Source organism: Bos indicus x Bos taurus, chromosome 25, assembly GCF_003369695.1.
Source record: "Bos indicus x Bos taurus breed Angus x Brahman F1 hybrid chromosome 25, Bos_hybrid_MaternalHap_v2.0, whole genome shotgun sequence".
Classification (NCBI taxonomy): domain Eukaryota; kingdom Metazoa; phylum Chordata; class Mammalia; order Artiodactyla; family Bovidae; genus Bos; species Bos indicus x Bos taurus.
The window spans coordinates 17,448,717-17,463,664 of record NC_040100.1 but is presented as its reverse complement, the minus strand read 5'-3'; the positions used below and the strand labels follow the sequence as shown (position 1 = coordinate 17,463,664).

Below are 14,948 nucleotides of genomic sequence, written 5' to 3'. Positions count from 1 at the left end.
GCTTAGAGGCGAGAAGTGAAAGCCGGCCAAGCAGCCCAGTGAACGGCTGAGCCTGCCTTTACCTTTCTTGGTCTTGCAAGGTCCACGTTCAGGGTGGATCTCTTTTAAGGGAAGAGGCACCACCTTGGCCAGCCCCGCGTTCAGCATGTACTGGTACAGGCGCTTGAATGTCCTCTCGCACAGTCCCTGCAACATGTAAATGCGGCGGTTAGGTTCAAGCGCACCGTGTGAAACTACCAGAGGCCCGTGTAAATGAACAAGCGGGGACCAAGTTAACTGATGATCTTGAATGAGGAAACACTGGGGGCACTAATGAGGAAATAACGCCCAGCCACCTTGTCCCGGGAACAAAATGAGTCTGGAGCAGCATAGAGACCATGCTACTTTTTGATGATGAAAGGGGGAAAGAGATTTGCCTGAAAAGATCCTGAAAGGATACACCTGAAAGGGGTGAGAATGAGGCAGTTGGGGGCAGCACTAGACGATTTCCCATATACTTTTTCATAAGTGTTTTGGTTTTTTAACCAAGTAAGTGTACTATTAATTTCTGGGGGTGGGGGGCCATGCCATGTAGCAGGATCTTAGTTCCTTGACCAGGGATCAGATCCTCGGCCCCTGCAGTGGAAGTGTGGAGTCTTAACCATTGGACCACCAGGGAAGTCCCTACTATTAAATTATTAATAGATATATACAGACATACACACAACTCTCACAGGCAGTGAAAGAGGGAAAAAAAATTAAATTAAAAAACTTTTAGGTTAAAGAAAAGAAAAAACCTTTAGGGACTTCCCTTGCGGTCCAGTGGAAAAACCAAAATAACCATATCTATTCCTAAAGCTGTCAGGGTTACCAAACAGCCGCCACCAGTGCAGGCCATGTGTTTCCATCTACATGCGTTTTTTTCTTTTTTTGAAGAAAGAAAGTTACTTGCCAACATTGAAAAGTGAGAGATATCATGCTAAAAAAAAAAAAAGGAAAAAAAACCCACAACAGATTCTGGCTTCTCTCAGAAAACAGGATGTGGCAACAAGTCCTAGCTTGTGGTTCATCATAACAGTAGCCGGCGGGAGGTGAGGACCAGCTGCTCCTTCAAGACACGCACACCTGGCCCGGACGCCCCAGCCTTCCCCAGCCATCGGACCCCTTACACGGTGAGGCTGAAGGGCAGTCCTGTTTATCACCCTTTTTGTGCTGCTTTTCTCTCAGGATAGCTAAGAGGAAAGTGCAAGATTTCTTGAATCCGTACTGATGTCAAGAAAAATTTTTTGTTGTTTTTGGCTGCACCACATGGCTTCCAGGAATTCAGGTTCCCCTGGCCAGGAACGGAACACGGGCCGCAGCAGTGAAAGCGCTGACTCCTAACCTCCAGGCCACCAGGGAACGCCCTCAAATACTTCATACCACCCTCCAGGCCACTAGGGGCCTTTTCATTCTGCCACCTCTAGACCAGCGAGGGAGGAGATCACCTGATCCAAAGGAGGCGCTGCCAAGAGTGGTCTGTGGCGTCTCCCAGGCTCCCTTCTACACTCTGGGGGAGAGAGAGAGCGCATGGCCCACGGGGAGAGAGAGAGAGCGCGTGGCCCACGGTTGCTGCGGCTGCGTATGTGGCGTCTCCCAGGCTCCCTTCTACACTCTGGGGGGAGAGAGAGAGAGCGCGTGGCCCACGGGGAGACAGAGAGAGCGCGTGGCCCACGGTTGCTGCGGCCGCGTATGTGGCATCTCCCAGGCTCCCTTCTACACTCTGGGGGAGAGAGAGAGCGCGTGGCCCAGGGTTGCTGCGGCCGCGTATGTGGCGTCTCCCAGGCTCCCTTCTACACTCTGGGGGGAGAGAGAGAGAGCGCGCGTGGCCCAGGGTTGCTGCAGCCGCGTACACATGATCACCTCTCAGATGAGCCTGGCTGCTCGGCAGCAGAACATATGGTCATCAAAGAAATATAGACAACTCACAGACACATTCAGCCCCCTGGCACGTAAATGGCACCTATCGTAAATCTAGCTGTGCCCCCAGCGCCATGGAAAGTCCTTGAAGACACCCATCCATCAAACCCCAGCACTCTACATATAGCCTTGAGCCCTGGACCACCCTACAGGAGAGCTGCCAAGGAGGACTCCCATGACCTGCCCACAGGATGGAGGGTGGTGGAGTCCTTCCCTTACAGGGGGCTTCCATGGAGGACTTGCACAATCTGCCCAGCTAAGGAGAGAGGTTAGCCTCCCTCCCACTCCCCTGAAAGACAGCATCCACATTCAAAGCATCCACCTCGTCTGGAGGCTAATTATTTACTAAATCCTGCTCAGCCTTCTCTACCCCTATTTCCAGCTACTGTACAGACATTATTACCAAGTCAAAGTCCCAAAGATCTCCATACTCTATAAATCCTACAATCAAATTTGTTATGAGACTTCTCCCGTGATCCAATGGCTAAGACTCCATGCTTCCAATGTAGGCAGGGGGTGAGGGTTTGATCCCAGGTCAGAGAATTAAGATCCTACAAGCCCCACAGTAAGGCAAAAAAAAAAAAATAACAACTACAACTATTATATGCCTCGTCCTTGAGCAAACTCGCTCCTCTTTCTGAACTGTCTACCTCAGTCATATACTCATTCAACAAACACGGGCTGAGCGTTCACATGTGTAGGGCCGTCCTCATGGTGGGTGGTCGGCACACAGGGTCCCTGCCAGCAGGTGCCTACCCTCAAGCTCTGGTCCACCCTAGGGAGGGGCTGTCACTCAAGACAGACAACAGATTCCTTCTCCTTTGTCCCCCTCCCCCAACACTCACACCCTAGCTTCAGTCCCTCACCAAGTCACCCCCCTATTCTGAGGCCCCAACACCCACCTCCACACCCGGCCTCCAACCTCCCCTCTGCCCACCAGCTTATTTCCTAAACATTCTTCTTCTGGACTTCTTGGTGGCTCAGAAGGTGAAGAATCCACCTGCAATGCAGGAGACCTGGGTTCGATCCCTGGGTCAGGAAGATTCCCTGGAGTAGGAAATGGCAACCCATTCTAGTATTCTTGCTTGGAAAATCCCATGGACAGAGGAGCCTGGTTGGCGCCAGTCCATGGAATCCCAAAGAGTCAGACACGACTGAGCGCGCACGTACTTCCACGTCATCTCTACTTAGAAACTGCCACCAGCAATTCCTCAGGCTTAAGGCTGAAACCCAACTCCTCAGCCTGGCACTTGAGACCTTCCTTATCTGGCCCCAACTTTCCTTTCCTGCCGCCTCTCTTACTACTCCTGAGGGGCACCCTGCTGCCTGGCTGCCCCTGGGTCACTGCCAACCTCGGAAACCCCCAGCACCTCCCACTGCCCCAAGCCTTTGCTCCAGCCGGTCTCCCCATGTGTCCTCGGGGCTCATCTCATTTACAAAGCCCAGCGCAGCTGGAACTCACTCTACAAAGCTTCTCCCAGCTCTCCTTTCACGGAGCTCAGACGCATCCTTCCAAGGAGCAGTCTGGCCTGAGCGTGTCGTCATGTCAGTCTCTCCCATTAGACGGCTCCGCGACAGCCTGAGACTGTCACCCTGGTTAATTTCTGTCACTGTGCTGTGGAACACAGTTCTGACTCCGAGTGGACACTCACTGAGGTATCTGTTGCGGGTTTCCCTGGTGCGTCAGTGGTAAAGAATCCGCCTGCTGATACAGGTTTGATCCCTGATCTGCGAAGATCCCATATGCTGTGGAGCGACTAAGCCCCTGAGCCCTAATGACTGAGCCCACCCGCTAGAGCCTGCTGGCTGAAACAAGAGAAGCAACTAGAGAGGAGCCCCTGCTTGCCATAACTAGAGAAAAGAAAGCACGAAGACCCAGCACGGCCAAAAATAAATAAGTTTTTAAAAAAAAATTAGAGTATCTGTTGAATGAATGAATAAATAAATGAATAAACAATGTCCTTTATCAGTCAAATTCTGTCACTTAGTTCTTCCCCAGTGCTGACCTGAGACTGGACCCACCCCCTCTCTCCACCCTCGAGTAACTCCGAAGGGCAGAGGGTATCAATCTCCAGTGTCCATATGGGCTGGACAGACAACAGAAAGAATACAGTGGGGCAGGTATTTCTTCACTGAACGTGTAGGAGTCTCCTTATTCTTGACTAGGGTCTCTCAGGAAGAGACCTTGTCAGTCTACCTTTTATTCCCCACTTTTGACAGATACTCAGATACTGAGAAATACTTCCTCCTACTCAGCAGCAGTGCTCACAGAGAGACAAAAGGCACTGCCCAGGTGCCTGAGAGCTGACAGGAGGTGTAAGGGACCTGGGATGGGAGTAGAGGGGCCGGCAGGATGGGCACTGGCCAGCGAACAGCCAGCTCCATGTAACTGCTGTCACGAGAGACCACAGGCCCAGGCTGGCCAGAGCCTCTGATATTTCAAGAGAAGCTGATAACTTAAGATTTTGATGCAAAATCTCATTTCTTATAAGACCCTACTACTACGCCAAAGTTCTTCTTAACAATGTGCAGGCCAGATCTGACCCACGAGCTCGATTCATAATCTCTGCTTTTTTATTTTTTGGCTTCATCCTGTGGCTTATAGGATGTTAGTTCCCCAAGCAGGGATTGAACCCAGGCCCTTGGAAGTAAAAGCACGGTGTCCTAACCACTGGACCATCAGGGAAGCCCCATAACTTCTGTTTCAAATAGACGGGCATGTGATGAATTGAGCCGTAGAGGAGACAGGTCTCCCTTCTCTCTGCACAGTGAGATCAGGGAGCAGGGCCTCCCCAGGGCAGCACAGGTGAGGAGCTAGGATCTTCCTGGAGGCTGTCATCAGACTGCAGGCTCTTCTGGGGACTAATTACTATGACCCCACAAACCTTGACTTTAGGTCCTACCGTTTCACCTGCAGGGCAATCTTATTTTCTTCCCATTTTCAGTGTTGGCTCTTTCTGAACTTCTACCAAAGAGCGCTCACTTCAGACAGGAAGCAGTAGCCCCCCAACCCCAGTGCTTTCTCCCCTCACTCTCTCTTCATCACCGCCTCGGTTCCTGGGCCCAGAGATGAAGCAGGTCCACCCATAACTGCTTTATTCCCTGTGTCGTCTCACCTCTTCTCAGTACAGTCACCCTGCTATTTCAGTATAAAACTGGAAACAGGGGACTTCCCTGGTGGTCCAGCCACTAAGGCTGAGCTCCCGAGGCAGGGGGCCCTGGTCAGGAACTAGATTCAATGTGGTGCAGCTAAGAATTTGCAAGCCACAACTAAAGGTCCCTCAAGCTGAAACTGAGATCCAGCTTGGCCAAGAAACAGAGAAAACACACAAACAAACAAATCTTTAAAAAAAACAAAACCTGAAACAGGAGGGAAGGGGGCAGGGCACAAACTTTAAAAGAATGACACAGCCCAGGGACATGACATAAACTGATTAAACCAAATTAAGTCCAAGATGGTGGACGAGTGGGTTTCCACTAGACCTTGAGCCTCAGCATGTGCCCATCATCACACATCAGCAAGCTAAACAACACCCCCACAGGCGCTATGACGGTTCTGGGGCTAACAGCAGAGGCCAAAAAGTGGGTGGTGACCCAATTCCTGGAAATCCCCATCCCTTCCCCTGAAATAGTTGGGATAATCCTCCCCCTCATTAGCCTATGAAACTACCCAGCCCATAAAAACCAACCACACCACATTTTTGGGCTGCTCTGCCTTTGGGGATGGCCCACACTCTATCTGTGGAGCGTCCTCCTAAGTGAATCCACTTCTTACCTATCACTTTGTCTCTCTCTGAATTCCTTCTACAAGGAGATATCAAGAAGCTGAGCTTCAAGTCCCAATCTGAGTTACATGGTTACAATACCAGTGGGAAGAAAATTATAAGCCTGATTATGAAATGAACTGATTATGAAAGTAAATCTTAATGCCCAGATTCACCGCTCCACGGGAACTTTTATAGCTGGACTTGGCACAAACCCCAGGGGAAAACCAAGGCCACCCAAGAGCAGGAGGGGTTTAAATGAAAGACTGAGCCCTTTTTCATTCTGTATAAACCAAAGGAAAACTCTGCTTGTTTCACGAGGGGCTGGGGGTGGTCAAGTCCGTAACAGAGCTCTTGACTGCAATGCATGGAGCCTTCATTTGACAAAGATGCCCACTGGGGCACGGACGCATTCAGGCCCGCACGAGGGCAGCCGGCAGCTCACCAGTTCCTCCCTCAGCTTTCCCAGGGTCTCAGTCCGGTTATTCCGTGCGCTCAGTAGAGTTGAAAGCTTCTCCATGAGGATGTCGTATTTGCTCCTCCTGTGAGAAACACAAACACTTCATTTTTTTAGACCTATTAGTAATGACTGCCTATTTTTTAAAAGATGTCAAGGTTTATATGACAACATGTCAAACTACGGAACCTTGGTCTTCAGTCTCAAGAGAACAACTCCTGTCCTTTACAGTGGGAAGACTGGAGTGGGGGGGGCGGTCTGAGTGGTTCAGTCACATGGCCAAGGTCACCTAACTAGCAGCAGTGTACAGACTGCACTCTGTGGCTAAAACTTTCAGGAAATGATTGTTTAAAATGCTTACATCTTTTGATCATACTGAAGAATTTCTTTAATTTAAAACAGAGAAAAACTGGTTTGGGAAGTTTTATTTGTGGTCTGTGCTATCCCTCAATGGGTCTTACAGATGCTAAGAAAAAGATTAGAATAATCATGGTTAACAGGAAATAAATTTATGAGGAAAGATACTTTTTCCAAGAAGGTAGAAATTTTTTAAAACAGGACTTAAGTCAAATGAATAAAGACATCTTTAGATGGTTATTAAAAATGGGTTAAACAAGATGGACATTTATGTGATTAAAACACCAGGTTTTGATATTACACTTCCTAAGGTTAAATGCAACAAAAAAGGATGTCCTAACTGGTCCTCAACATTAAAAGTTAAATAAGTCATTCTATTTACCATTTACAGTTTATGTACCATTAATGTACAGTTCCTAAGGTTAAATGCAACAAAAAAGGATGTCCTAACTGGTCCTCAACATTAAAAGTTAAATAAGTCATTCTATTTACCATTTACAGTTTATGTACCATTAATGTACAGTTTAAATATGTACAAAATTATATAAGTATAAATATAAATTTGGGCTTCCCTGGTGGCTCAGTGGTAAAGAATCTGCCCGCCAATGCAGGAGACGCAGGTTCGATCCCTGGGTTGGGAAGATCCCCTGCAGAAGGAAATGGGAACCCACTCCAGTATTCTTGCCTGGGAAATCCCATGGACAGAGGAGCCTGGAGACCTGCAGTCCATGGGGTCGCAAAGAGTCGGACACAACTTAGTGACTAAACAACAACAACAAATAAATATAAATTATATAAAGGGAGGGCTTCTCTTGTGGCTTAGCTGGTAAAGAATCCGCCTGCAATGTGGGAGACCTGGGTTCGATCCCTGGGTTGGGAAGATCCCCTGGAGGAGGGCATGGCTACCCACTCCAGTATTCTGGCCTGGAAAATTCCACGGACTATATAGTCTATGGGGTCGCAAAGAGCTGGACACGACTAAGCAACCTTCCCTTTTACATATAAAGGGAACAAAAAAATTTACACTGAGATAGCCAACCAGCAACTATTTGGGCCAAAGGGCCTGAGTTCCTTGGCTCAACCCTACTCTGGGGATCCCAGAGCCCTTTATATAAACTGATAAAATGGACAGGAAATAAAAGAAGGAAAGAAAAACTTCTGAAACTCCTCCTGTAAGATCAAAGCTCATTGATTAGATCCTAATGAAGACCAAAGTTAAAAGGTATCAAAGTAGACAGAATTGAGATGAAAGTGTATAAAATTGGTATATTTAACTGGGCTTTATTTAAGATGCTTACATCTCTTTTGCTTAATTATATTGTGGGGCAGACGTGTTTCATTGGGGAATGTGTCCCCCGTGTTGTATTGTAAGACCAGGTATATATCAAGAAATGTACCTCTCAGGAAATATTAACTCAACCGTTAAAGGAAACCAATAGGGTTACCTGAGCCATACAAATAAGTCAAAATGGAAATTAATATTCAAGGGCTAATAAAAATAAAAACGGTGATTTTGCTCTGGGTTTAACTTGTAAACTCAGAAAATATTTGCTGAACACCTTATACAAACCTTTAGAGGCATGATAAATTCTAAGTTTTAGAACACAGAACTCATAAACTTTAGTTTACTTATTGTCTCACTGATAACATAAAGTCAGACAAATCAATCTTTCAGAATCATTTAGGTGACAGACCTGCTCTTGGGGGGATGTCTTTCTCTTGCAAATCTCTACAAACCAGAAATATAAAGTATAGGTCATAAGGATCTGAGATTGAGCCTCATTAATTAGGTCAATCAGGCAAGACTTGAAACCAAGAGAAAAAAAAAAAGTGGCAGTTTTAAAATTCAAACCACAGGGAATACTCCCTCGGCCAAATTTTACAAATAGTAAAGCCTTAGTCATCTGAGCAAGCAACTTCAATGTATTCCAACTGTTCTTCGTAAACTAGTAAGTTTACATTGTCTCCTGGGTCGGGAAGATCCCCTAGAGTAGGAACAGGCAACCCGCTCTAGTATTCTTGCTGGAAAATTCCACCGACAGAGGAACCTGGCAGGCTACAGTCCATGGGATCACAGAGTCAGATCTGCCTGAGCGGCTGTGCGCGCACACACAAGTTTACGCTGCGATACCTGACTCATGAGGAGCTTTTTTTTTAAGTGAAGCCGTGAGATCTCCAGTTTTGCCTGTTTACACTGTATGTCTGTGCACGTGTTATACATGAGATATCTCTACCTGGGCAAAGTATTATCAACACTGAATTTACACACCATATGATGTCACTTACACGTGGACTCTAAAATATGGCACAAACAAACCTATCTATAAAACAGAAACACGCTCACAGACATAGAGCACAGACTTGTGGTTACCGAGGGGGAGGGCATGGGAAGAGAAAAGGGACTGAGAGATGGGGATGAGCAGATGTAAACTGTTACATACAGGGTGGATAAACAGCAAGCTCCTAACGCACAGCACGGGGAACTACACTCAGTACCCTGTGATAAACCATAATGGAAAAGACTATAAAAACCAATGTCTACATGTGCGTAACTGAGTAACTTGGCTATACAGTAGAGACTGGCACAGCACCGTCAATCAACTATACTTCAATTAAAAAAAGCTGAATTAATAAAGCGCTCTATTCAATTTAAAAGTAAGAGCTTACAAATTAAAGAAAAGAAACTGGCCAAAATGACTTTCAGGTTCACGGGAACTGGGAAATATTCAATGTTAAGCTGCTATTTGGTATTAAAGTTTAAGTTTGTTGATCGAATCATGTCTTTTTAATTTGTCTGTGGGTTGGTCCTTTTCAGGGGGTAGGGGCATGCTGGCATTTGAGGTCTTAGTTCTCAACCAGGGAAAACCAGATATGCCAAGTTAAGGAATTAAGTGCTTTTCTTCGTGTGGGAAGACACAAGAGCCAGGGCTTACTGAAATCATTCTTTTGATGAGCTCCTCAGCTATCTAGGCCTGAATCCTACATTCTCACATCCTGAGTTTCCTCAGGGCTCACCGGCTCAAGCAGGATGGGTGTAACTCCTGATGTCTGTGACATCCTTGCTTACTGATACGGCAGGAAATAATTCCATTCTTCACGCCCTTTGTTGCAAAACTTCTATATAACCTGGTTCTCCCTACCTCGTCTCCTCAGAGCAGTTCTCTCAGCGTTGCTTGAGATGCTGCCTTTGAGGCTTAAAGTCCTAAAAATTCCCACCGAATAAAATATAATCCTCAACTTTGAGGTTGTATTTTTTGAGTCAACAATACCGTAAAGTTTTAGGAGGCATCTATTTACACATTTCCTTATAAATCAGATGGTAAGAGAGGATAGGGATGATTTCACAAAGAAGTTCAGCTTTTTTAAAATTCAGGCACAAAATGTGAACCTAGGTCTCCTTCATTGAAATACAGTGCTCTGTGTATTAATCAGGACACACCTCTGATTCTGCTCTCACTTTACTGGTGTGAAGGCCCTTCCCTTCCTTTGCATTTTTAATGTGAAGTGGAGGTCATAATAAATGCTCACAAGCTAATGGCCACCACAGGAAGCTATTAAAGGAGCCCAGGGCTCCTCAGCTGTGGGGAACAGGGACAGAGTGAGGGGTTTGGGGGGAGGGGGTTGTGCTAGGAGAGGGGCGGAGAGAAAGATATTGTCATGCCACTGTGGAAGGCGAACTTGGCTTTAACTACCCACACAGGTCTGGCAGCAGCAAGGGCAAATGTATGGGCTCGGGAGACTTGTTCATTAGTCCTGCCTTTCCATGAATGAAAGAATACACGAAGGCACAGATATGCACTGCTTAGGAACGAGCACCAAGCTGTGCCAGTGCCTCTCTACAGAAGAGGGAAACAGCGGTTCAGTGAGGTCAAGTGACTGTGCCCAAGTCAGGAGCAAAGAATTAAATACAGATCTTGACTTCAGCCCCTTGTTCTCTCTTCTACCCACAGAATTCTGTGGCCATAACAAATCAAATTTGACTTATCGGCTTTTCTTTCTACCCTCCCCCTAAATTTCACCGAAACGTTAACAGTCCCTACTGCTGGGCTGTGGGGCGAGAGGTATTTCTTCCCCCTTCTTTTCTATATAATTTCCAGATTTTCTAAATAAGCATGGCTTATTTGCATAATCAGAAACAGATGGAAAATATCTTTTTCCTAAAAGCTAGCCATATTTGATTTCGCCTCTAGGATTTTGGTTCTTTTTTTTTCTTTTCTTTGTTGGCTGCACTTCAAGGCACAGAACTTCCAGACCAGGCATTGAACCCGCACCCCCTGCAGGGGAAGCCAGATTCTTTACCACAGGACCACCGGGGAAGTCCCGCCTCTAGGAATTTTAAAGGCACAGGACACCAGGCTGAAATACAGAGGTAAGGAAGCGCTCTGGAGTCTACACTGTACCTGTCCATGTGAAACCGGTTCAGGAGGAGGAGGATTGAGTGCTGCTGGGCCCCAGTGGGCAATCGGATCACATGGGACTGCATAGTAATCAGCCCGTTTTTGTTCAAAATTTTCCTGTGATAGTGAAGCTTCCCAGCATCAACCCTGGAGGAGAGGAAGAGAGCAGTCATTTTGCTTTGCTGGTTACTTTCACCCCACAATGCAGAAGACGTGAATACCAGAGACACATCCCCACCCTCTCCCCCCCATCCAGTCAACCTAGGAGAGCTGCTGCTATGTGACAATGGCCATGGACAGCAACCCAACCTAAGGCACACTCCAGACCCCTCGAGAGGTGGATGGGGAGACAGGGTGGGAGGCGCGTGTGTGCAGAGGACTGAGGAATGGAGTGGGAAGGGATGGCGGGTTAGCAAGGAGCTGATCAGACAAGACATGGGCATCTAATCATATAGCAGCCAATAATTAGGGTGACCACGCATTCTGGTTTGCCAGATGGGCTCAATTTATGCCCACTGCCTTGCATTCCTTCTGGTCAGCTCCACCTTTCACTCTCAAAATATCTAGTTTGAACAATAAATTCTATGGTCACCATAGGGTCTGTTTTTTTTTTTTTTTTTTTTCCTATTTTTGGCCGTGCCATGCAGCATGCTGAATCTGAGTCCCCTGACCAGGGACTGAACCGGTGGCCCTTACAGTGGAAGGGCAGGGTCTTAATCACTGGACCACCATGGAAGTCCCCCCTTTTCGTTTTTTTTTCCAGGGTCTCTTCAATGAGAAAGTACCATGCCTTCAACCACCACAGATGCTGGGACTGCCCAGGTGACAGGGCCTGATGGTCAGGGAGCCCCGACATTTACAGCAGAATAGCAAAGCATCCTCTTACTTGAAAGCAGTGCTGTGGAGGTCTCGCTGGAGCTCCCCCTGCCACCGGGACCGGCCTAACCGCTCCAAGATGCAGTAGGAGAAGTCCGGGAGCTTCAAGTCGGGGTCGCCCTCAAAGCCGATCAAGGCCCGGTACCGCATGTCCTGGGAGGCAACAATGATCAGTTTCTTCCCCCACCTGCAAACCAGAAGCCACAGAGGAAAAAAAATCACTTTAATTTTTTTAAGAAAATCGAAATGTTTAAAAGCAGAACCTTAGTGAACCATGGTTTCCTGCTTCTCTTCAGAGGTTCACAATCCCCAGTTAAGGAAGTTTCCATCCTTAGAATCACAAGAGGGTTCAGGGGGAACAGAGCCAGTCTCACCACTTCCTTGCCCGGACCCCTCCCAGTCCTGCCAGGGCCTGGGACCCAAACCCAGACTACTCCCCACCAGAGCCTGGAACCTTCTACACACCCCCACTGCCTGGCTCTGCACCCACAATGGCCCCATTGGTCCTCTGCCCACCTCATCCTTAGGCTACTAATTCTCATCCTTTAGATCACTGCTCAGATACCAACACCTCAATTCTCCATAAAAATGCTAACCAAAAGGCCATCCCTGCCTCTGACCATTTCTGGACTCATCACACACCTGGCACTCTTAGAAATGGCCACATTTTGGGGGGCACACGTTCCTGCCATAAGCACCCTAAGTGGGAGGGGGGCAGGTTGTCATCTGGGTCCCCAGGACATCCTCAGTGTCTTCAATGGTTACAGAAGGGCCTCTGTAACCATCTATTAAGTGAACGAACTCGCCTTCTGAACTGGACTGAGAAAACAAAACTTCAGAGTCAAGAACAGTGCCCTGTGTGATGGGTGAACCTGCAGTTCTTGAGAGCAGACCCTGGGACAAACCATTAGCTCCTCCTACAGTCTGGGTGTGTGAAAAATAATGCCTGCAAAAGAGGTCAAGCCCCCATCCCAGCAAGGCGCTTCGAGAAGCCCTGGCTTGGGATATAGACTTCTCTGCTGAAGCTGAATAGTCCCCAATGCTGAAGACAAAGAGACTCCGCCCTGGGGCCTTGCCTGCTGACTTATTAATAAATGGTCATCTTGGGCAGACTGTCTCGGGTCCCAGCCCTGCCGCAGAGATCCCACGAGGGTGTGATGGCAGAGAAGCCATCCTTACTTACTCCTTGGCATAGAGACACACCAGCTGGAGGAGCTCCCTCTCCCAGGGGAGTAAGTCACTAAAGGTCTGTATGAGAGCCCACGGGCTCCCAAGCCCTCCCATCTACAGGCAGCATTTATTCCTCCCAGCCTGTGGTTTACAGATGCCTGATCCTAAGGCCTGTCTTCACTCACATCACTCAGCCTGACAGTTCTTCCTCCTGTTTCCCTCCCACCGCCAAAAAACAGATGATTCCACTGCTCCTACCGAGCAGGCAAAAAGTAAAAAGCTGAGATTGCCAATGTTTTCATTTAACTGCAACTTCCTTCGCATTGCTTGTGACCCAGTTAGTCTTCTTTACGGTCCATCTCTAAAGAGTGTTAGGCAGCAAATACGCATGATGGACAAGACAGTCTCCTTTCTGGGTCTGCACGTCACAAACTTATGACCTGTGTCCTCGAAACAGGTTCATTAAGTTAAAATGGAAGAGCTCAGCTGAGAAAAGTTTGAAAACAGGGACACCGACTCGCTGCTTTAAAAATGTATTCAGGGTGGTTTACCCCCGTCCTGTGGGAACTCCAACCTTTCCCAGTAGCTGACTCTAGGACTCGTGCCCGAGGCCTGATTTGCTGACTGTGGTCATCAAATTATCCAACACTGATTAAATGCCATGCAAAGAACCAGCAATGCCAAGATAAATAAAAAATGGCATCTGCCTTTGTGGAGCTCACAGTCTAATGAAGAGAAAGACAAGAAAAGAAATCACTTATAAGGGGATGTGATAACTGAGACTGGGGTTATGAAATGACATGTACAAGGAGCCCCCAGTTCGGGCCTACGAGTGTGAAGAGAGCTTGTGGGCTGTCACCAGGGAGAGCTCTCAAAGAGGGGGGTTCCTGAGGAGGCAGGAAGCCCGGTGGGGCAGGGGCAGGAAGCAGGCGCTGCAAAGCTCCAGGAGGGGAGGGGGGATCCAGGGGGACAGAGAGCGAGTGTGGCTGTTTTTTAGAAGCTTGGCTCCAGCAACAGTCAGTCACAGGGGATCTGAGGTGGGGAGAGGGTCTTGTTTTAAGACGAACAAATCACAGTGTCAGGCTGGGGAGAAAGCAGTGTGGATAGGGAAAAGCTGAAAATAAAGGAGAAAGATGAGCCAGCTAACAGAGGCGGGAAAGAGCACAAGGTTCTGGGGAGAAAGAGAGGAAGAGAATCACTGGCGGAGACAGGGCCTGGTTTCCGTCTCCTCTGAGGTGAGGGAGGAGGGAAACGGGGGCCAAGCCTGCAAGCTGAGGAAGAAGGTGGCAGCAAGGTGAGTTCACGCTGGAAGCTTCTCCCTGTTTGTCAAGGAGGAAGGGAGGTGGGGATGGGGCGAGGGGCTTGGGAAATCGGGACCCTGACTGAAGACTCACAAAAGGACTGCTCACTAAGCAACAAAGGACGGAACCTGGACACAAAGGGAAAAGAAAGGCAGCCTTCCCTACCCCCACCCCAGCCCGAGCAAGATCAGCCCCAAAGGAAGCGGAGTGATGAGGCAGAGGGCTGGCTTAGTTAGGGCAGGGTGGACGCGCTCTGAGAACACCGGGGCTGCACCCCGTCCTGGCGCACTGACCACACACCCCAGCTCAAAGCAGGACGATGCCCACCGGTCTCCCACAGTGCAAACGAGTTACCTGCCAAAGGCTTCCACCATCGTGCAGCGGGGCTGTAACATCTTGGTTCTGATGTCGTTGGTAATGTTCTTCCTCTCCTTGAAGTACCGGCATGAGCCCTGGATGCCATCTTTATTCTCCAAGATCATGTGAATGGGGTAGACATCCTCCAGAGGGACCGGGTCCCTCCTGGACTCCACGATGCCCGTTTCCAAATCAATTTCTTCATACCTAAGGCGGGGAGGTGGTGGTGGGGGGGGGGGTGCACAAACATCGAACTGCAGCTCAGCCTCAGAAGTAACACATGCTGGGTGTGTTCTTCTGACAACCTCTGGCCGAGGTCGGGGAGAGGGAG

General features: G+C 48.2%; 1 protein-coding gene across 1 annotated transcript in view; it reads right to left on the bottom strand.

Annotated features, from left to right (window-relative positions):
• The window catches only part of GTF3C1 (general transcription factor IIIC subunit 1), an 80,241-nt gene that overhangs the window by 61,072 nt on the left and 4,221 nt on the right, over positions 1-14,948 (bottom strand). Inside the window, exons 2-6 of the mRNA XM_027528207.1 lie at positions 14,615-14,824; positions 11,800-11,976; positions 10,917-11,060; positions 6,148-6,244; positions 63-186 (exon numbers count right to left, since the gene is read on the bottom strand). Coding sequence (XP_027384008.1) covers positions 63-186; positions 6,148-6,244; positions 10,917-11,060; positions 11,800-11,976; positions 14,615-14,824 — 752 coding nt within the window. The remainder of the gene's footprint in view (positions 1-62; positions 187-6,147; positions 6,245-10,916; positions 11,061-11,799; positions 11,977-14,614; positions 14,825-14,948) is intronic.